General features: G+C 37.7%; 1 protein-coding gene across 11 annotated transcripts in view; it reads right to left on the reverse strand.

Annotated features, from left to right (window-relative positions):
* The window catches only part of LOC134529396 (membrane-associated guanylate kinase, WW and PDZ domain-containing protein 1), a 356729-nt gene that overhangs the window by 193601 nt on the left and 138895 nt on the right, over positions 1 to 24233 (reverse strand). For all 11 annotated transcript variants that reach the window (XM_063363421.1, XM_063363420.1, XM_063363424.1 and 8 more), the window contains one exon: positions 8939 to 9130. In XM_063363421.1, the coding sequence (XP_063219491.1) occupies positions 8939 to 9130 (192 nt within the window). The remainder of the gene's footprint in view (positions 1 to 8938; positions 9131 to 24233) is intronic.

Raw genomic sequence — 24233 nt, forward strand, 5'->3', positions numbered from 1 at the left:
TTCTAAATTTGAATTTTTGAAAAATGTCGCCAGTCAATTTTTGCTGCAACAACTTAAAACTTTTTCCGCCTCCTGTACACTCCCGTTTAATCTTTGTCAGACCTGTCTCCCCAATCGTTCCCAGCATAAATATAATTTTGCCTACCATCAAATGACCCAGCAATTGCTATTGTCTTATGCCCGCCTTTGGTGCACGTCCGTCACCTGTAATTCTCCTCCGAGCCGTGACAAAAAAGTGCTATGTCCTGCAAGCTATTAGAGCAGCTAGGTTCTGAGAGCCAGCCTTACGCGAGCGATTTCAGGCACGAGCACGGGTCATTTTGCTACAGCCCTCGACACGTCGCAGGCCTCTGCAGTGTGTGTTTCCCACTGGTAGCAGCACATTTCACATCCACCCCTTACAGCCTTTCTAGGGAACCAGGCCCAGTGCAATGGCCGGGCATCAACCCTGAGCCAGTCTCAAGGCCACGAAACTGTCTCTGAATGTATCGCAGCTGCACTCTCGTGGCAGGGTTGCGAGTTATTTCCCCTGGGTGTTTGAATGCCCGCTAAACGCCTGCCCCCTGGCACCTCACATAACAATCAAGCCCCGTAGTTCATTTGCAAGTCACCAGAGCGCTGCACTAGTCCCCTCCATAAGCCCAATGCTTTAGCAGTCGCCTTGTGTGAGTCAATTTCTCCTTGTTTCGGACACCCCTCAGTAGGTCGTGCTGACATTGGCCAGTACCACCAACTTCGAGAAATCGAAGTTAGTATTTCTCGACCACTCCCTCGGAAATCTTCGGAACCTTTCGGTACAAAAGCCGAAGCCTCCCCCTTTTCTTTTGATTGACGTCGTCTTTTAATTACGAGTCGCTGCCGCCCCAAACTTACTTCGCGGTGCGACAGCAGACTGACCACACCGCATCGTCGGCGAGCCGCACATCAAGACTTCACTTCGGTCGTTGTTTAAAGATGTAAATCAGCTAGGCAAGGGATGTGATCCCCACAACTTTAGTAATTAGTCAGTCTGCGTACCTCGTAGAAGTAGTCATGCTTCGTTAATAATACTTCATAATATTTTCTATATTTTGAGCCATGGAAACGTGCGCGACAACTGTGTGTTCGCGAGCTCCACACCCTGGATGACGCTAGAAGCCATCTCCCTGTATGTTGAGTTTTTGACAAACCTTATTCCCCGACCAGAATCATCTTTGTTAGTAGGCATTTTCTGCCTATTTTGCTAACTGTCTGTGGTCATGTTCAGATCATGTTTGATTCGGACCTGTTCACAGACAGGGTTCAAGGGCCGGATGCGGACCTAAGAACACCACTCTCGAGTCCTTCCTCCAGCAATCAGGACGACTAAGGTGCCCTGACGCCTCGTTAGCAGCTCAACTTTGGCCAGCGAACGTTAAACCTCCAGTCCTTTAGTTTTTTTATATCTTCAGAATAACATTAAATCACGACGTTGAAAAGATCGGAACACCAGAAATTTTTCTTTCAGGACTTTAATTGCTCTAAGCATTCTGGGATTGTAAAAAACTTAACCTGTTTATTGTTTCTGATTCTATTGTAATTATGTCCAATGATTAATGGCAATTTTCTAATTAGGGCCAGCCTTTTTTTAGATAATGTCATTCTAAATCCATGTTAATTTAATTTAATTATTTTAATATATTTGTAATCAATTTATCAAGTTTATTATTCTATGTGAAAGTAATCAAAAGTTAAATAAACATAGAGGTACTTATATCAAAATAAAATCATTATTTTGCCTTTTGAAAGTAAAAGATCCACCTGTTACACAAGTCATCAAGAGAGAGTGAAGTGTAACACAGCTAATCTAACAGCAGGGGAATATAATTTTCAAGAAAAGAAGCGCACAAGAAAGTAAAAATTAGACTCAGCAAAATGGACCCATAATATAAAAAAAAACAGCCAGAATACGACGCAAGTCATATATTTCCACGACAGAAATAAAACAGTTGGCTACGAGATTGAAACAACCATGTACATGCAAAAGGAAATGTTTAGAAAAATTTAATGAAGAAGACCGGAAACATATGAAAACAGTTTGGTTAAGAGAAGGGAGTGCAGTAAGAAACAGCAGATGCTCCTTTTTTTAAGAAAATATTTCTTAAACAAATCTAGTATGCCAGACGATGTATCTAAATACAGTAGAACCCCGATTATCCGTGTTAATGAAGGGGACGAGTGAGTCGGATAGTCGAAAATCGCGGTTAGCCGAGTCATGCTTGCCTCAAAGGTCATTAGACCACAGACAGCCATCTGTGGACATTCGGAGATTACATATATACACATGCTTTGTGTGCGTGTGCGTTGTTGACATAGAAGCGGACTGCTTAGTGCTGGGCAGCAGTGGTTTTTAAGTATTTCGTGTGCGGAGACATGGGCACGCGAGTCGTTGCACCGAGGTGTGTGACTAGCCACCCACCAGTCCGAGGGCCCAAGACAGCTGATAGCTGCCAAGGTCACGCATTCTTTTCATCGCCCGTAAGCGACGCTGCCACACTTAGCTCATTACTCTGTTGTCAGTAACACCATCGGGCTGGTTATTGTTTTACAGAACGACTGCCTTCAAAATTCTTTTCGAGATAAGATTTTTCATACCAGTCAATTGAGACTTGATTTGATGGTTTTGAAACGGTGTCTCTGTCTCGTATAATTCACTGTGTTTTTATCCCCCTTTATTTGTATGAATTTTAAATGTTAGATTTTTTATTTTTAGCTTGCTGAACGTGGAATTAGTGCAAAAACGGCCTATTATGACTTAGTGTTGCAGATGGGTCGGAAATCTTATAACGACCACCTCTCTATAACGACCCTAATCTCGGGAACCGTGAGGGGTCGTTATATCTATTCTCCGTTCACTCTTAGCTGAGTTTTTAAATAAACAAACACCGTCGTATCACTGCGCCGCGTCAGCAAGTGATAGGCTGAATTTATCTTGCGTGCCAAGCACTAGTTGCAACACACACACTTCCGTACAGTCGGTGCTAATAAAATAACGGAGAAGTAATATAACAGGAAAATGGTTCTTCTGTCAAGCCTAGTTTTTTTTAAAAAAATTACGTCTGCTGTGATAAAATTACGCCACTTAATGGTACACCCTCCGACCTTTTCTGTTGAAACCATTCAAACAAACAAGTGTCCAAGCTGCTAAATGTGGATTCTATCATCGTCTTGCATTTATTTAATCCACTTGAAGTGTCAGCCTGTGAAGCAAACTGAAGGATTTTTTCGCGATTTTTTATGATGTCGCGCCGTGTTGTGTTACCGTCATTAAACTCAGTCGCAAGTTTGCAATCGTTTCTCCACTCTGAAATCTTTCTATAATTTTTGTTTTGCTGTCGATGGACAGTACCACTCGCTTTCTTTTCTGTTCATTTGATGACATGATGAAATGTTGCGCTCAACACTTCCGCACAACACAACGGTATAATCCGTCGGAATGCAGATCACTGTTACAATACATAAAATTATCACCACCTTCACGCTTCAACAACGTACACTAATGGACTGTCTCCATGTGCCGGGTAATCTCTGTGACACGGCGCCGTGCTGCGCGCGGGAGTGTACAGTCCGGTCATGCGGACATGGAATCGCGCACCAGTGTATAATCTATTCACGTAACATGGAACACAAAAATATTATGTACATACGTATGTATGTACTAGTATTTTTTTTAAAACTTTCTGTGCATATAAACATAACTGAGTCAAAGTACTTTGACCAACATACATTTTGCAAAGCATTTTAACATTTATATACATTTTGAATCATTGGTTATATGTAACTAAAAAATTGGACTTGATGGACATAAATCGCGGTTAATCCGCGAATCGGATGATCGAGTCGCGGATAATCGGGGTTCTACTGTACATTAGTTTTGACCTTAATGAAAGTTCAAGTCATTGTTGAAAAGAAACGTTTCATAAAGAAATGTGTTTGTCTTGAAGATGGTAGAGAACACATGGAAACCAAAAACATACCTCAGAAGAAGCAAAACAAACAATTATGAATCACATAGCAAGGTTCCGGTATACTGTAGTCATTATTCAAGATCACATAAAGAGAAGAAATACTTAAATTCAGACTTATCTGTATCTAAGATGCAAAGACTCTATAAAACAGATTGTGAAGAACAGGGTTCAGATTATGAGTAGAAAATTTTAACTTGACCTTCCATCGGCCTAAGAAATGTGACATGTATGAGCTGCAGCTTAAAACAACTAGTAATGAAGAAGAAAAAAATAAAATAGAAGAGAAGAAAGTTCATTTACATTTAGCAGAATCTAGCTATGAGCAGAAGAAGATTGACAAGCAGAAAAGTAGGGAACATAAGAGTATTTATTTCTTGTGCTTTGATTTGCAAAAGTGTTTACCAACACCCCTTCTATACAGTGGGATAGCTTTTTATAAGCGATCACTGTGGAGACTCAATTTAATTGTGTACTCTGTAAGCAACAAGAACCAATCAGATCATTGTTATATTTGAGATGAAACTATTTCCGGCAAGGGAGGAAATGAAATAGCTTCATGTATGCACCAGCATCTTCTGTCACTACCTGAAGAAATAGAGAAAGTCAATATGTCTAGTGATTCCTGCAGTGGTCAGAACAGGAACATTAATATCTCGATCATGCTCATGGATATTTTCCATAAGGAAAAACATTGCAATAGCAAGTTGGCAATTATTAATCACAAGTTCCTTGAACCTGGTCACACCCACATGGAGGCAGACACTGTCCATGCAGCAAATGAAAAAACAAAAAAGAATACAACAGCAAAAATTGATACACCTAGAGATTGCGCTAATTGTATCAGACCAGTTCCTAGGAACTGATAAAAGTATGGAAATTGAGCAGAAGGGTTTTCTTATTTCAGTGAACTTCTTCATGGTTGTTATGTTCAGAGAAAATAAAACATCTTGGGGAGTCAGTTCCTTGGCTTAAGATAAAATGGCTCCAATACAGGAGGGCTTCGCCTGGGGACATCTTTTATAAATGTTCCATCAATCCACAAGAGGAATTCAAGACCTTACGTCTAACCAGAAGAGGTATACATCCTGTAAATCATGACTTGCAACCAATTCACGCGACACCTATACAATTGTCAGCAGAAAAACTTAAAGACCTACAGTCGTTAATGCCCTTTATACATCTACAAAGTAGGCCATTTGATTGGACCATAACAACCATGAAGAAGTTTTCCTTACTATAGAAGGATAAACATATGACCGTTTTTACCAGATGGAGATTTTCTTGAAAGGTTGTAACATAATGAAAAGAAAATAAGTTTCTGCTTTATTGTTTCTCTCTCTATCAGTAGAGTGGATTAAGAGTAAACAGTTCAATATCCATAAATTTAATAACCCTAGTACCTGAATAACTTTGTAATACCTAAAATTGCAAATCTTGAGAAATTTTGTGTTTAATAATTGTCTAAAAACAGCCAATGTTATTACATCATTATAAAAATGCCAATGCAAAAACAACCAATGTCAGTAAAATCTTAAAGGATTTAGGTACTATAGAAAGATTAGACAGCACAATTAGTAGCATTCATAAGCACAATAATTATTAGTGTCAAATATGAAAATCCAGTATAGAGTACTTTCGGTATCACTGCTACTGAAATTATTCATTAAATTTAAATTCTAGATTCACAACATTATGAAAAATTGGCATTGGTTGTTCTTGTATTAAGCCACAGATTATTGAGTGTTATTCTAGGCATTTATTTTATGTAAAGTATATTTCCCTACACATTTTGGAACACAATATGTAAATTAGCTTTGCTATTTATGGAGACCAATGTTTCAGAATATGCAATTTCGGATAACACAAATATTTTTAGGAATGCATTAGTCATGCTAAGTGAGGAATTGGTGTACTGCATGTGCTGATTGCTTCTAATTGCACGATAAGAAGTATTTTCCTGCTTAACAAGAAATTAGTTCATTCTAGTGTTTACCATGAACTGTGCAAATTTCCGGTATTATGAATAAAAAAGCTTTGGTAGTTTTAGGATAGTATTTGATAGGGTTTTTGAAAGATGGCATTTCTGTGTATCTCATTATGTGGATTATTTAACACTTCTGAGTTTTCAAAACCATATTTGTTTGAAGTTGTTTTTGAATGAGGTTCAATAATTATGCATTTCCGCCAGTTTGTGATGGAAAGATAACGGAAATGACTGCCAGACAGATCCTTGCACCAACAACGTTACCATAAAGAATTGGAGCAAGAGTTATAATACATCATATAAAATACACACTCATATTTTAAACTTGTAAATAAATTTATCTGTACATACTTATTTATAGTAAATGACAAGGAAAATACTAAAGTGCCTAATATTTTAATGTAACTTTTATCTTGCAACTGAATATACTTAGAGTAGATAAAATGAATGATTAATGTATGGCTTTACACTATACAGTTAAATTACAATTAAATGTAAACAAAGTAAATTTGGGTTTAAATGTTAGTCTTATCAAATGCTACAAACAAGATTTAAAAAATTAATTTGGTGGCTGGCCAGTTTTAAAACATTCTTAAATATAAAGCAAAACACTTAGCAAGAATTCTAAACTGTTCAGATTAGATAAAATACAATATACTTAATACTGGTCTCCAATGCCAGGATTTTTCCATATATTTTTCCTGGCAGTGTAATTTATTACCTTTTAATAATCATTTATACACACCTAAAAGACAAGAAAAACTAGAAACAGAACATAAGATGCTTTTTTTTACTATAAATGATTTTTAGACTAGTCAAGTTTAAGGCCTTGCCCCATTTGAATTAAAAAATGTGTAGAAATAAGAAAATTTTTAATATGCTTTGATTATCATAGCATTTACAAATGGCTCCAATATAGGTCCAAAACCCTAAGATTGATTTACAGTGATACAGTACTAAGGTATTTTGAATAGGGGTGTGCGGGAATAGGTTTTTGTACTGCGGGAAATTTTCGGGAAAAATAAATTATTCCAGCCGGAAAGGGGACGGGATCGGGAAAAATTAAAAAAAAAAAAAAAAAGCAAATTTTTAATTTCAATATGAGATGGCCAATTAAACGTTTCTTGAAAAAGTTAGTTGTTTTTTGCTGCTATTTATTTTGTCTGCTTCACTTGCCCTCTTTCAGCGGCGACTTCATATTTTTTAGCATCCTCAAATTCTTTTTTTATAGAGGGATGTTTATTGAGATGTCTTAGTAATCCAGAAGTGCTACCCATGCTCGCATCTCAAAAAATTTTCACACGAGACACACTTTGCCAGGGATTTACTGTCTTGTCAGACGTTCAAAATACTTCCAAACACCTTTAGGTTTACAAGTAACAGGCTGATCGGTTGTGATCTCCATTATTTGTAGGCTGCTAGTTTGTTTTAATATACAATGGCATCGAAAATAGGAACAGATACTTTGCACAAGCCTTAATAACGTAACGTCAGCCGACAAAGCTCACCAAACTAAACAACTTTTTTTTTTCACCCAAAGCAAAATCATAGATGTTTAGATACTCGTGAGCAGTGGTGTAAAACTACGTGATTTCATATTTTTCAAAGTGCCAATACAGTTCTCTACATCGCCACTGCTATCAAGTAATGAGAACGGTTATGCTTCGTTATAGTATTTCGTATATCTTTGGCAAAAAGGTTGGATTGCACATGTGTTTTGTTTGTGTCTAAGGACACACAGTGGTTTTAGGTTAAGTATTCGATGGTGACGGCAATAAAAAACTGACTATTCACGTATCTTGCAAATTTGTACCCTTGAAGAAACATACTTATGAATGCATACAATATTTAAGGTACTCCATGTACGTTTTTTATATTCCAATTAGATATGTGTAAACGTTTATCATAATTCACTGCACGCCACAGCTGTCGCTACGATCTGCATACGTTTAAAAGATGTTTTGCGTTTACATAGTACGGAAACCCTTCAAAAATGTACGAATCCATAACAAATATTGTTGTAAAAACAGTTTGAATTGATAGAAAACATTTTCACATGATAAGTAAACATTTGTAAATTTTTAAACAATTTCCCGAAAAATTCAGGAGTAAGAAAATTCCCGCCCGGCATTTCGGGAAGCCTATTTTCCTGAATTTTTTCCCGAGGCATAAATAAAAGATACGTCTACAAATATGGTGCGGCCTCAGTAGCTGTGGCAAGGGTTGTGTGTTTAATTCCAACAACCTGGCATGAATAAAATTCATGAGGACTCACTAAGTTGGTACCCAAGGCCAAGGAGTTTGGAGTCCATAGTAATTTAGGAGGTCCCGCCACCTAAGCCTTTGTGCGTAAACATGAAACACAAAACCATATCAAACAAATACTAAAATGGTGTGATTAAGTAAAGATATCTACCCTTTTAAATATTATAATTAATCCATATAAAACCTATTTCATTGTAGGTAAAGTAAACATTGAGATATATTGTGCTAGTATGTGTTATGCATGGAGCTGGATATTAAGTTGACAGATCATAGGCCCGTTATTACTGATTTTCATTTTACGCTTAAATGTCATTTTAACAGGATAATGTATCAGTTTTATAATGTTAAAATTTTATTGCAAAAATGTTATTTATTAGTACATAGTGCTAATATATCACATTCAAATTTAATTAACCAGGTTGAGATCATGTTTCACTAATGTTTACATTAATTATACCTAATACAAAAACTACCTTAAATCTGTACAGTAACACTATTAGACAAAAATGTCCCGGAAGTTAGTCTGTCAACAAATTAAAGTTAAAATTAGGTGCAGCAACACTGGGAATATGCAACTACCATCACACCATCTTCCAATGCCATAATGTTTTCTGTCCCCAAAAACAATGGACATGGTCCATTATTTTAATGATTATTAAAGATTCTTCATTTTGAGTGTTGAATCAACAAAGGATAAAAATACCTGTTAGCAATTTTCCATCAAGCCAGGCAGGACCATTTGGAACAACTGATTTTATCTGGAGAAATTCTTCTTCAGAATCATCTCCACCAACAATTGTAAAGCCAAGGCCTCGAGATGACTTTACCAAAGTAGTCTTGATTCTCTCCCCTTGTAGTTCATTTGGATTACGTGTGAAATATGAATTTTCAAAACCTAAAACAAAGAAACACATTTCATATTTAGTCCTCCAAGTCTTTGTTAATCCAGTTTCGCACAGTGGCAGGCGAAATAAAAGAATGTTACTTTAATAGGAGTCCAAATATTCCTAATATTTTTAAAACATAAACAATACCATAAGAATTTCAAGCAAACCATAAATCCACACACTCAACTACAAATAATTATGCCTGTAGTACTAAGATTTTTATAACAAAAATAAATTAATTCAAAAGCAATATAATAATAACCGAACTTCAAAATGAATATTTGTATGGCAAAGCAAAAGCAAGAGGTGATTGAGTGAGTGGGGGCAAGGTGGGTAAGGGTGGATGGATGTGTGGGTGCAGGGTGAGTGCATAGGTGGGTGTGTGAGTGGTGGGTGTGTGAGTGGTGGGTGTGTGAGTGCAGGGTGTGTGAGTGGTGGGTGTGTGAGTGCAGGGTGTGTGAGTGCAGGGTGTGTGAGTGCAGGGTAAGTGGGTGGTAGGTGTATAGTTGCATGGTGGGTGGGTGAGTGTGTGTGTGAGTTGGTGGGTGGGTGGGTATATGGGAAGGTGCAGGGTGATTTAAGTGCATGGGTGCAGGTTGGGTGCATGGATGCAAGGTGAGTGCATGGGTAAAGGGTGGGTGAGTTGTAGGTACACAGTGGGTGTGTGGGTGCACAATGGGTGGGTATGTAAGTGCAGGATGGGTGTGTGGGTATGAGCAAGGGTGCAGGGTAGGTGGAAGAGTGTGTAGATGCAGGGTAGGGGGGGTGGGTGGGTACAGGGTGGTTGGGTGCATAGGTGCAGGGTGGGGGGTTCAAGGTGAATATGTGGGTGCAGGGTGGGTGTGAGCATGGATGTATGGTGGGTGGGTGTGTGGGTGCACGATGGATGGATTTATGGGTGCAGGGTGGGTGCATGGTGCAGGGGAGTGTGGATGCAGGGGGATGTGGGGCAGGGGAGTGTGGGTGCAGGGGAGTGTGGGTGCAGGGGAGTGTGGGTGCAGGGAAGTGTGGGTGCAGGGGGATGTGAGTGGAGGGGATGTGAGTGGAGGGGGGTGTGGGTGCAGGGAGGTGTGGGTGCAGGGAGGTGTGGGTGCAGGGGGGTGTTGGTGAATTGAGGTGTGAGTGGAGGGTGGATGGGTGCATTGGTGCAGGGTGGGAAGGTTGGTGGGTGCAGAGTGGGAAGGTTGGTGGGTGCAGAGTGGGAAGGTTGGTGGTTACAGGGTGAATGGGGTACATGGGCGAATGGGGTACATGGGCACAGGGTGGGGGTTCATGGTTAAGAGTGGGTGCATGGGTGCATGGTTGAAGGGTGGGTAGGTGCATGGTTGCAGGGTGGTGGGTGTGTGGGTGTGTTGGTGCAGGGTGGATGGGTGGGTGCATTAGTGTAGGGTAGGTAGGTGGGAGTAGGGGTGCAGGGTGGGTGGGTGAGTGGGTGCAAGGGTACAGGGTGGATGAATGGGTGCAAGGGTACAGGATGGATGAGTGGGTGCAAGGGTACAGGGTGGATGAGTGGGTGCAAGGGTACAGGGTGGATGAGTGGGTGCAAGGGTACAGGGTGGATGAGTGGGTGCAAGGGTACAGGGTGGGTGCAAGGGTACAGGGTGGATGAGTGGGTGCAAGGGTACAGGGTGGGTGAGTGGGTGCAAGGGTACAGGGTAGGTGAGTAGGTGCAAGTGTACAGTGTAGGTGAGTTGGTGCATGGGTGCAGGGTAGGTGGGTGGATGATGGGTGGACAGCAAATATTGACTGAAACAATTCAAATCTTTGAAACATTAGAATGACGAAGCTAACATGACCATATTTAAATTGTCTGTCTGTCTGTATGCATTTTTTTAAAGCATAAACTGGTCCTTTTGGAAGGTGATTTCGATAACTCATGGTTCTAGTGGTCTAAAGTTTGATAATGCTGATAATTGAAAATTTTGAATAACTGGTGGGCCATCGTGACATTTTTCAAGCCCTGGATATATGCAATGTTTTGCAAGCTAATTTTAGTTGTTATGGAATTGGTTTTTTGCACTTCTCGCATTTATCACAGCAATGCAATCTGTCTCTTCTTCAGGTCACCCTGACAGGATGATGGCTACCGACGAGTCGCAGCTCAGAATGTCATCCCTAAGTGGGTATCACTCAGCCCTAGGGTGTCTCTGCATACACATTATTTTGATAATATTATTTCCTGGTTTCGCGGCCGAGCATTCACTGACAACAGACATGTGCACATACAGGGTGTCTACCAGATCTAGTAAATTAAATTCCCTGATTTTTCCAGGTTTTCCAGGTCTAAAACTGAATTTTTCCAGGTTTTCTTTAACAAAATTACGACATTCCAAGAAACTGAAAAAAAAACTGCATAATATTACATTGACGGGTTTCAAAGTATTTCAACTTACTTAAATTAGTAAAAAAATTACCTTCTTCCAAACGTGGCCAAAGTGACTCAATTGATGGCAAATAAAATATGCTGCTACAAATATTTCACACACTTCCTTTTGCAAAAAACATTAGTAAAAGGAAGCTCCCATCAATTTCGCAGTGAATCAACTTTTGCGTCTATTGCACTTACTTCAGAACGAGTCAAATCCAACATTCAAGCCTTCTTCAACTGCAATGCCTTGATCTCTTAAACTCTTCTTTTTTCTGCCTTCTTCTTGTCTGTAGCTTCCTTTTCTTTTTGTTTTGTTTGCAGGGCTTCCTTATGCCTACAACTAGCATTTCTTACATACTGTAACATGGACTTGGTGATATCAACATGCTCTACACCTCCAGAACGTTGAACAAAGTCATACATCTGTCTTCATGCGATCAGTATTTCTTCCTGCAAGTTTTCTGTCAGCAGATTAGAATTCACTGAAAATCCTCTTTCCAATGATGCATTTCCATGGGAAAGTACCAACACCATCCTCACAAACTTTAGAAGGCCTGTTTTGGAAGCTACTGTATGTGCCTTAAGAATGAGCATCCACAAGTGATCAAGGCGCCCGTCTTCTCGAGAAAAAGACGATAACAGTGCTGCAGAATCTTGCGAGGAACATACCAACTGATATGATCACTCTATGTTATCAGCTTCTTGTCCTTATAGCCACCTGTTTTGAAGACAACATTCTAAACTGTACTTCACACGCTGTTTCCTCACACCCGAATTTAAAGCCACAGACGGACATAAGCAGGAAATTCCCTTGGTAAGATTGTACTTCAGGGGACTTTTGTCTTGAAGTTTTTTTTACCATAACCTTTAGACAAGTCCTATCATTTTTCTGTAACAGGACAGACTTTTCTGGTACTTTCTCTTTCTTGATGGCATGGCGTACTGCATAACCCAACTTGATATTGATGACAGTCAATAGATTTTCCTGGTTATCTACATCCAATTGAGATAATTGCATTTCTCCCTAAAGCTCTTCAGTACTTCTGGTTTCAAAAACTTTCCTGCCAAAGCTAATAAAATGTCTACCAGTGAATCATAGAGAAAAGGTGCCATGGGTGCTTCACTTTGGAACATTGTGAGAAACAATTCCAGCTCTGACGCCAAAAAGTGGAAGAATGTTAATTTTACTTTTAGATTATCTTCAAGAGCACTTTTCACTACACTGAAAGAGAGAGATGAAATAGAAACTTCACTAACAAATTTCTTTAGATGGGGTAATGTTTTCATGGCACGCTCAGCAACTGCAGTATTCCATCTGATTGCACAAAATTTCTTGGGAAAAAGCTCTGATCCAGTTATTCTAATGTAATCTGCCCTCCTTGCAGGTACGTGCTTAAACAAATAGTAACTGTGCCTCAAAAAACTAACGTCTCATTGTGTAGCAGAAATTCCAGTTTTGTAAGCACCATGGACCATATGAAGCCCACAGCTACCAATTTCTAGCAACAATGGCGAATCTTCACCAAAAGTGTCTGTGATATCCGTTTTCAAAGATAACAAAAATGTCCAGTTTACGTTGAGGGCATCCATAGATACCTAAAATTAAATGCACCTGTCGGTATAATCTAAACGTGGGAAGCACATGCTGCAGCACGTACGTCAGCAGGATAACAGACCATCTTGAACCAGTTTGTATCACGTGATTTGACGACTCTTCCGAATCCGATGGTAAATAAAAGAAAATGGACGTGGAAACTGTTCGATATTTGCCATTCAAAAATAAAAATGGGCAGGGATACACTTGATGCTTCATCAATGCAAGCTGATCAATAAAAAAAAACGTATTGCCAACTACAACCTGCCAAACAAAAATTCCCTGATTTTTAAAAAAATTCCCTGATTTTTCCCTGATTATTCCCTGATTACAAAATTCCCTGATATTTCCAGGTTTTCCAGGTTTTCCAGGGTCAGTAGACACCCTGCACATAATACTACATCAACTAGAGCCTACTTGTCTAACCTCCCATACATGTGGTGAGCTGTCATAATTAATGCATCGCTTTTAAGTGAGTGTGATTTTCTGGGGTATGAGCCAGCCCCTGATAATACTTTAGCTATAGTAACTTTAAAGACTGATCAATATAAAATGTTCAAATCACCACCTAAGAAAACTAATCAGCCATCTATTCCCGAACAACCTCTGATTGAACTTCACACGTAAGTCTCAAAAATTCAAGATCTTGTAAAAAAAAAGTTGATTCTCCTAATTTAATTGATAGCAAACTTGCAGTGAGAGAATTCCTGGGTACAAAACCGTTTCAGGTGGTGGTTTATGAACTATACTTAGATACAATGTAGATTAAAGTAGTATGTAAAACGTTTCCAGTTTATCTTTTCGACATCAAGTGGGGAAGTGATTGAGATCAACAATTTTAGTAACTTTGGTTATAACAGTCTCATCACGTGTTTTAAAGTAGCTTATTTATTTTGTGACGTGTAGTAGTTTATCAAATTAAGTAAATCTTTACAAGGAGTTTAAAATTAATGGATTCATAATTATTTTAATTGTGAATAATGACATTACAGAATTAGAAAGGTCACATTGTGCATGAAATACGAAAATATAAAAACAATAATAGAAACTTGAATGTACAGACATAGTCACAAGAATAAAGTTAAAAAAAAAAAATGCAAACATTTTTTTTATATAATTAAGGCTTGAACCCCAAAACAAATATATACAAAAAATTGGCTGTAAAATTATTAAAATCACATAAGCAAATCATATATAGTAACCAAATCTTAAAATGAAAAATATATTACAATTTTAAGCCAAATTTTAACTTATTTCAATATTCTATTGTACAATTTGTAAAAGAAAATCATTGAAATATATTAAGTTATAAAATTTGGTTACTATAAAATTTGGTTACTATAGAAGTTTTTAATAATTTTACAGCCATTTTTTTTTTCATGTGTGTTTAATTTTTGGTTTGATGCCCGTACTTTATGAAATACATTTGGAATTTTTTTTAACCATATACTATATAAACTATTGCTGTGCATTCAGGTCTCTGTAATTAAAATATAGTCGATAAAGAAAATCACATCAAAATATAAAGTCGACAAAACAAACCCCATCAAATTATGTCAAATCGTTCAGTTTCTACTAGTGTTTTTATATTCTTCTCATTCATGCACGATGCGACCTTTTCAATTCGCTTAAGAAGATTATGAAGTCGCATGGTTGGCTCATTCAAATTCAGTCCAGTAGTGCGATACGTAAGCAAAATAAATGTTCGTGTAGTTTCTGCATTTTCAATAAAAATAACCTTAGATATTTTGAAAAGCTTGATAACGTTAAAGCAGGAGAAAATTTTTTTTTAAAGAATATGATAAAATGTGACTACATTCAAAATAGCACAGATTTCCGGCTATTCTTTTAATTAACTTAACAGTTAAATTGTTGAATTCTTTATCTCCTAAAAACACAGCAAGCACATTAGTAATAGAGACACTGAGGGGCTGAGGATGCCATCTCAGCAGGGGTGAGGTGCACGTGCAGGGAGGCAGAGGTAGGCTACCGTGTTGCCAGCTCCTTCCTGGAAGGACACCCACCCCATTGCAACTGTGAGCAAGGCAGACAGACACGGGCTTGTGTCAACCTCTCACACTTTGCACGCAAGGTAGTGGCAGTTCGTGCATTGACAACATTAGTGCAGCTGATGGCTAGAACACCACCCAAATTCTGTCAAGAGGTTCTGAGGTCGAATACCAAATAAGCATAGTTGTATGTGGGTTTTGGACTATATTACTTATAGTATATGTCACCTCTATATTTTAGCATATTAGCATAGAAGCGATCACTTTCAAACGCATATATCATTACGATTGTAAAATTTTTCTCATGCCCTTGGCGAATAAAGAATTATTTTTCCAAAATAATATATGCTTCGTGTTTGAGCTGCATAATTTTACATATAAGCTACTTAAATAAATAATTTTAACATATGTTGTTTCCAATTCTAATTTAATTTCAGATTGTTAATGGTTAAACGTTGCACAGCTACATTTAGAAGCACTTCGTCCTGGAAAAACACATTACACCAATATGCATCGACATGTGAAATAAATGCTTTTATCTACAACTCACCAATATTTTGCGGTAAGATCCCAAAACATAATTCGAATGTTTTAATCCCTGTGTTTCAAGAATGTATTTTTGAGTTGTGATATTTAAGTATTTAACTAAATTACAATCATTGAGTATCCATCTATAATTTTAATTTATTCCATCTATTAGATTTTTTTTTGTTTTTACAGGTTTGAACAACTATATTGGATACATCATGTAAAATAGTGATAAGTTAAATACACATAAAAACAAATATCCATTACCCGAGTCCATCAAAGGTTCTGTAGCTAGCACAGCCAGTCGGCATTCTATTCACGTAAAAACAAATAATAAAATGTGCAAGTGTTAAACATGTCGGTACAATTTCATCCATCCATTTTTTTGTCAAATTCTCATCTGATCATCGTCTCTGATGACCCAATATCAAAAAAGTTAAGCCCTAATTCATTATATTATATGTAAAATAACCACAAAAAAATCAGAATATCAGAGCATCTCCAACCTACTATTAATGTGTTGCCCTTATTTTCAGTACGTTAATTAGAAATGCAGCAAATCATGGTGTTGTTTTATGGTGAACATTGCACCAAATAGTTACGCTTTCAATTTTGTACATAACAGAAATTAAACCTCAATATCAGCCACAGAATAATCTGCAAAGGGAACCACACCATAATTTAAAACAGTTTCATGCATTGTAGGAACAATAAATTACAGTCAAACCTCTATCTATCGAACACGCATGTATCAATTGTCCGTGTTTATCGTATACTTTCTACGGTCCCGGCAAAATTGCCATACAACTAAGGTTAAAAAAGTCCGCTTGTACCAATGTTCGAATTATCGTTTAGTCCGCATTGATTGTACAAAATATGTGGTCCCGTCACTATAAATTATAATAGATGATCGTTTAACCATAAAGATTTAGCAGAAATAACCATTTCTTAGAAAGAAACCATCATAAAAACAGTAACAATAGTATACAGTAGTAAAAATCACCTTAAATCTGCAGCCAAGTAATGGAGCACGTAAATATGAAGAAAAGACAAATGAAAAACAACTTAAGAAGAAATATGGATGATGTACCATAACTACAGTACAAACCCAATTGTTATCCTAAGATAATTACCATAAAAAGAACTAAAGATTCTTTGTCGATACCATAATTACTACAGAAGCACGATAACTACCACATTTGCACTACAGTTACCGTAACAACCGAGATGTATATTTACCGTGACGGTAATTTATTTATGACATATTAAAATTAAAGAACATTATTGAAAAAAAAAGGATGTTAAATTTTTATATGTACGTTTGGCACATATTGCGAAGAAATAATGCGATCTGAAAGAATGCAGTACTTCTACGAAAAGTGAAAAGGGTAATCGTGGATTTTTAGGTTATGGCAGTCTCTTTCCTTTTTTAGTAATATCGGCCGAAAATTAACAAGCGTATCAGAAGTCGGCATAAATGCCTATTCAACTAAATATTGGCAAAATCTGCTTCTTCAGTACAGCTATACATTTGATGACATGAGTAAACATATTTCAGACTTCAGGATATTGAAAAATACTTTAATTTCCATGTAGATTTATTGTGCGTATGTTTTTTTTTTTTTGCAAGTGTAAATTGAACTAAGTAAAATACTTACATTTTTATTTACTTTTCAACTGATTAACTTTAATGACAATTAACTGATATATTTCTGACACTAATTTTGAGGTTGAAATATTTTTTAAAAACTCTTAGAGTGAAGTCAACATCTATTGAATGTCCTCATCTACTGAATTTTTTTGTTGGTCCCCTGAAAAACGATAGATAGAGGTTTGACTGTATAAGGTACCTTCAAACCATATTTTTATTGTATTTTTTATTAATTATCTGGAAGAGTTGTATAGTTTTGGCACTGCAACTTGCATATTGTCAATACAAGGTGATGCGTGACTGTAACACACACGACACAAGTTACGTATAATGGATAGGGAAGGAACCAGCCTCTAGTGAGGTAGTAAAATATCCCGGAAATATTGGAAATTTTAAATCAGGATAATCGGATATGTATTCACACCGACGTCCTCCGGAATGCCAGTTCAATGACTCGCACCACTCATGCCATTTTTATAAATTAACTAAAAGTAAATTCACACATTTATAGTTCCTGTGTTAAAAATATAATACTGGCACAAAATCAATATGTTATGGCAGAGTTATTTTAATAAAAAATTAATTCAATGTATTTTACACTGCAAATGGGTTTCCGACTGTAACGTGTACAACAGAGAATACCAAATACAAAACTCAATATCTAAAAGCAGTATTTAGCTTTACAGGTATGTGGGCACATATGAGAAACATACATGTTGCTGTAGCTTAGTGAGTTTAATCACTGTTATAACTGCTTGAAACAGTTGTTTCAAGATCAGATTATAAACACAGCCAAGAAGAATTTGGAAGTAAAAAAAAGTTTATCGAAGAGAGGACACATCAAGACACCATGACTGACATGAAATAAAATTTTTTTAGTTTGTTATTTAATAATAACATTTTCCTAAGCCCGATTTATTTTATTTTTTATGTAGTAACATGTAATTTTGTTTAATTATGTACTACGTTAGATGTAGGGAAACTGTGTTAGCATGAACAAAATCTGATTTAGTAAAGAACCTATGCATGTGTTTTGTCTGTGGCTATTACTGGTGTATTAAAGTAAATGTTGCTTCATTTACATAAATAGATAGAGGATTGAGTACACAGATGTCTATGCGCTAACATGTTTGTGCTATGAAAGTGTACTGATGCTATCCAGTATGAGTATGAATTCAAAGAACAAACTTTGGCCATATTTAGTCGTAAGTAGAATGTAAGTGGGATTAATTTTTAATTAATTTTTCTATGTTGTATAAATTCACACAGCCCTTGGTTTGGTATGCATGTCTTTTTGACTACAGAAATTTATTTTTTTACTCAATAATTTTAAGCCTTGCTATTCAAGAAATCTGGTTCTCTAGTCATAAGTTTGTAAAAGTTTATTTAAAAGTTAAAGTAAACAGGTATAGTATTGCAGGCCCTTACCCTGCCAATATAGAAAATATTGACATAAATTATCGACACAAATTAACCTACTATGTAATAGTTTCACCAAAGTTATAACTTTTTATTAAAAAAAATCACTATTCACAATTGCTGAAATGAACACTGGAACACACAAGTAAACTGTAAATAAAAATGTTTTCAACACAATAAAACATGTTCAAAATACCGTCAATAGATGCAATTTTAGGTAAACATTAACATGTGAAAGAAACAACTGCTCTCAATCTGGTTTATTTTATTATACAGGATGTCCATAAATTATCTTGACAACTTTAACAATTAATCACTTGGGCACTAGACTAGATAAAAACGAACGGTTTGCAGCATATGACATGTACACTTATAAAGTTTTTTTTCTAATGTTTCAGGGACACTGATTGGCAAAGACATGTGGACGCCACAGGAGAAGGCCCAGAGTGTAGCCTGGTTCATCGAGACGAAGTCCGATACCCAAATCCAAAGGAACTTTCGGACCCTGTATGGAAGGAAACCACCGTCTCAACAAAGCATTAGGGATTGGCATAAGTCATTTATGGAAACCGGTACTGTGCTACATAAACAGGGAGCAGGTCGGCCATCTGTTTCAGAAGCTACCGTGGACACGGTATGGCAAGCATTTGCAAGGAGTCCGTCAAAGTCAGTGCGTACGGCAGCCACACAGTTGCAAATGCCACGATCAACAGTGCACAAAGTGTTGCATCCAAGGTTACAACTGTATACCTACAAGGTTGAGTTGCTGCACGCACTAAAGCCGACAGACAACCCCCAGCGGGAACAGTTTGCAGTGGAAATGCTAGCTAAGATTGATGCCAACAATGACTTTCTAAAGACCATTTGTTTCTCCGATGAGGCAACATTCCACGTATCAGGCAAACTGAATCGACATAACGTTCGTATCTGGGGATCTGAGCGCCCTCATGTGACACGTGAAATGGAACGAGACAGTCCCAAAGTGAATGTGTGGTATGGGCTTATGCACAATTGCATCATTGGTCCGTTCATTTTCATTGAGTCGACCATCAACAGCTGTGTGTACTTGGACATGTTACAAGAGTTTGCATTGGCACAGTTCGAACACCTGCAACCTGACGTTATCTTCCAACAGGATGGTGCACCACCTCACTGGTCCCTGATTGTTCGTCAGTTTCTGAACGAGAGGTTTCCGGATAGATGGATTGGACGCGATGGTCCGATTCGGTGGCCTCCACGATCACCTGACATAACACCACTAGACTTTTTCTTATGGGGTTTTGTAAAGGACATGGTGTACCGAACAAAGGACTTAAAGACACGCATCTGCAATGCATTTCAACATGTTACCGTGGATATCCTGGAGCGTAAATGGCATGAATTAGAATACCGACTGGACGTTCTTCGAGCCACTAGGGGTGCACACATTGATGTGTATTAATATGGGTAAAAAGCTTTATTCGTGTACATGTCGTATGCTGCAAACCGTTCAGAAATATCTGGTCTAGTTCCCAAGTAATTAAATTGTTAAGTTGTCACGACAATTTATGGACACCCTGTAGTACACATCTAATTACTAACCTGAAGTACATCCAATTTCTTTTGAAGATTTGTGTTTGTAAAAACTTTGCAAATTCACAAAAAATAAGTATGGGAAACATGCACATTATGTAGTATTTTATTTCTGAGATAACCAAGAAAAATTCTAAACCGAGAAATTTCCTATTTTGAATCACTCTCGGTTAATGATAACTTACAACAAGCAACATGGACATATTTGTAAAGAATAATGGTGAAATCACACAAACTTAAAACATTTTCCCCTGCAATGTGCAGAAATTCCCTGACATATCCTAGTTTTCCTGATGTTCTGAAATTCCCTGATCTTTCCCGGTTTCCCCTGGCTGTAGCCACCCGGGTTAAGAGGGAGACGAATGCAAGTTTCTTGCATTTTTTCTTGTATTTTATTTGATACTTTGCGTTAGTGTCATTGTATGTATTTGCGAAAGAGTTGTTGCTAAAAGAGAGACCGGTGAGGCCCTGAAGTGCAAGAAAGACAAAAGATCCATCATATCATCAGAATCAGAAAGACAGAGAAGGAAAAGTCCCTGGTTTTTTATGTGTACACGTGTGTGTGTGTGTGTGTGTGTGTGTGTGTGTGTGTGTGTGTGTGTGTGTGTGTGTGTGTGTGTGTGTGTGTGTGTGTGTGTGTGTAAAAGTTTTTAATTACACAACTTGTGACCCAACTGATTGATTTTGTAAATTACGTTTGTGCCGGAAATTTGGTATTTCGACACGATTTGTTTTAAATATTTATTATAATTTTAAATTATTTTTGGAAATTTTATTTGCTCTATAATTTGGTTACTAAAGGGCGATTTACTCTTTGTTAGGCTGGTGTACTCCCCTAAGTTAAACTTTGTGCCAGTAGTCTGAAGCACCTTTCCCAGAGACCTATAGGATCTTTTGCAGATCTAAGACTTTGTTGGCTGCCAGTTTGAAATTTCCCTCGCTTACAGGCACGTCCCAGGCCTGTAACTTTACTTCACTTCATGACAAACTGCATACAGCAGCTCTGGACGAGCTGTTACCATTACTCAGAGGCGAGCTGACCATAGCCTTTACAGTCACGAATACGTATTAGGTTCTCTCCTCGAAAAGCACGTCATGGACGCTCCTTCTCAGCGTCGTTGCACTTTTTGTCCACCCCCCTTTCCTCTCGGTTCTAAGAATTCGCCTAAGACCAATGACCGGTCATAAACCCCAGCAGACAGCGACCGTCTCCAAGGACGCCTCGCATAAAAAATGTAAGTGCAAAGATGGACCACCCTACGACATCTCGCGGCAGAAACAGTAACTTATTATCTTGGCTACCAGAGTGTAGCACCTGACTACCCCTTTAACCCTTGGTTTAAGCAGACGCCTTGGGCAAGTCAATTCTTTTTTATTTCAGACACCCCTCAACAGGTAGCGCTAAGGTCGGCCAGTGCCACCAACTTCGAGACATCAGTCAGAGTTTTTTTATGACGCCCACTCGGGGAACTTCGGAACCTTCCGGTCCGGACTCCCAGTCCCCACTCCCTCCACTTTTGATAGAACAGTTACTTTTAATTACGAGACGCGGTTCTTCGCGTCGCGACTGCAGACGGACCATTTTGCGATTATCGGCGAGTCGACGAGAGACTGCAAGACTTCCATCCGGCCGCAACCGACTATGTAGTCGCCTAAATAAGGGATGCTATCCCTATAATCTTTTTCAAGTAGTTTAGTCCGTCTGCTTAGTACAAAAGTAATAGTTATTTTTCTTTTAAATTATTTCTTTTGAAATGAAGAAAACATCCGCGTCCATCCGCGCATTCGCGGGATCCAGTTCCTGGCGGGCGACGCATCGGTAAATAGAAGCCAACTTCCCTGTCTGGTGAGTGACGATCCAGAACTTTCCTCAACCTCCCCTTAACTTTTCCGGGAATTTTCTGCCCCATATACTGTCTGTGTACAAGTTCTGATCAGTTTTGATTCGGACTGTTCGAGACAGGGTCCAAGAGTCAGACGCCGAATTGGCATTTTCATCTCCCTTCCTCAACAGGACACAAGCGCCCTGGCATCATGTTCCCGCGTGAGCTCCGGGAAACGAAGCCCCGACCTCCGGCGCTACTGTATTGTTCAACCTTTTTTGAACTTTCCTAAATTACGCCGTCAAACAAAGTTAATCATACAAACATAATTTCTGGACTTTAAGTACATACCTCAACTGGGATAGTTTAAATATATTTGTATTTTTTTATTGGTTTATGTATTTTTAGTAAATGAAACTTTTGATAATTTCATGTACGGCCGGCCCATAATTTTTTTTCTTTCTTTCTGAATATACCTGAGAGCTGTTTAAGAATGTAAAGAATATTGTACGTTAATATTCTCTTGTATCTGCTATAAGTTTACTCAGTATGGAGTACTTATATTTCAGACGGAATCACACCTTGTTTCTGTTCATTACTAATAACATTGTGAAACCTAAAGATCCACCCAGCAAAACAAAAATGGTAATCAGACCGTGGTTTGCTGCTACACGTTTAAAGCTAGTGTGTGACTGGTTATGGGGGACACATGTCCACCTCCCTCCATGGATGGAGGTAGTTAAGTCGCCCAGTTAGTCATTGCATGGTCATGGTGTCAAAAGATTGCAGTTGGGCAATGGCTCAAAAATCATACAATAATAAAGTTGAAAAGACAATTTTAAGGCTATGGTTTGGGCTAAGCTGATCTATAAACATTTCTCTGGACTATTTAAACTGGAATAAGGTTATCACACAGTCATTGGTGGGAGCCCGCAACAAGACATTGAGGTTAATTTTTGTTGTTCCAAAGATGGAGTCCTTGGCATGTACTACATGTTTGTGTGTAACCTCGGGGAGCAATTTTGGTAATCAATAATTCTATGATCCAACATTTTGGTACCATAGCAGTTTGAATTGAGTTTTTAAGCAGTGAACTTTGTTGGTAATTTTATTTTGGATAATCTATAATGGTGGTGTGGTCGGAAGATGGCTGTCATTGTGTTATGTGAATTTTCTTGGTCAAGGATAACAAAATTAGTTAAAATAAATAAATATTTTCAAGCCCCTTTGTTTCTGCCACAAATCACTTCGAGCATATATTTTACGAAAATTAAGCATTGATTTGGAACCCGAAGAATTCTTTTCTTAAAGTGTTCTTATGTCCATGCAATCTACACCATAGCTAGCAGGTGAGGTTTGGATTGTTACTCAGGGTTTGGTCTTCAACATTAATTCCTGGATATTTATATATACCTAGTTTATATATTCCCTGTTCATTACATAAGCATTATTTTTAAGCGGATGGTTTACTGAATTTTTTATTTTCTTTAATGACCCACAAGTAGGTTTGTTTTGGCAATGACACAGTTTACACTGCCAATAGATTATGGTATTCGGTGGCTTAAAATTGTTTTTTCTGACCTACGACATGTTAGTTACAGCTCCTCTGGTGTCTTGGCAAAATTATTCTTGTCAGAAATCATGGTGGTGGATATTATTTCACAAGTTTTGACTCATCTTCTTTATTTGGTAATGTTGGATTATTTTCCAGATATTCGTGGAAACTCCCTCCAATAGTTAACTATAAATACCCTCTCCATTCAACTATCATGTGTTCATTATCCTGTTCCCCATGAACACCTATTTAAGGTTTAGAAATTGCAGTCACAATATTACATACCTAAAGTAAATATTAAACACAATCTTTAATTAATTTTACCAGTGGTCCGAGTTTATTTGAGTACCAAAATACAACCTTTTAATTCACTATTAGATCTTTGTATACATGCTTTCTTTGTGTTAAAGAGTATGGTGGCATATGACTTTCACACCTGCACTGTGCATTATTTTACAGTTAAACATCCAATGTTGAAAGCCAAAGTGTTCGAACATTTCCTTACGAACTTTTTCCAGTTAAATTTTATTTAGCCACCTCTATACTGACATGTCACTAACATTTGATCTTATTCACTTAATTTTTTCCATTT

This window comes from Bacillus rossius, chromosome 2 (genome assembly GCF_032445375.1).
Source record: "Bacillus rossius redtenbacheri isolate Brsri chromosome 2, Brsri_v3, whole genome shotgun sequence".
NCBI lineage: Eukaryota > Metazoa > Arthropoda > Insecta > Phasmatodea > Bacillidae > Bacillus > Bacillus rossius.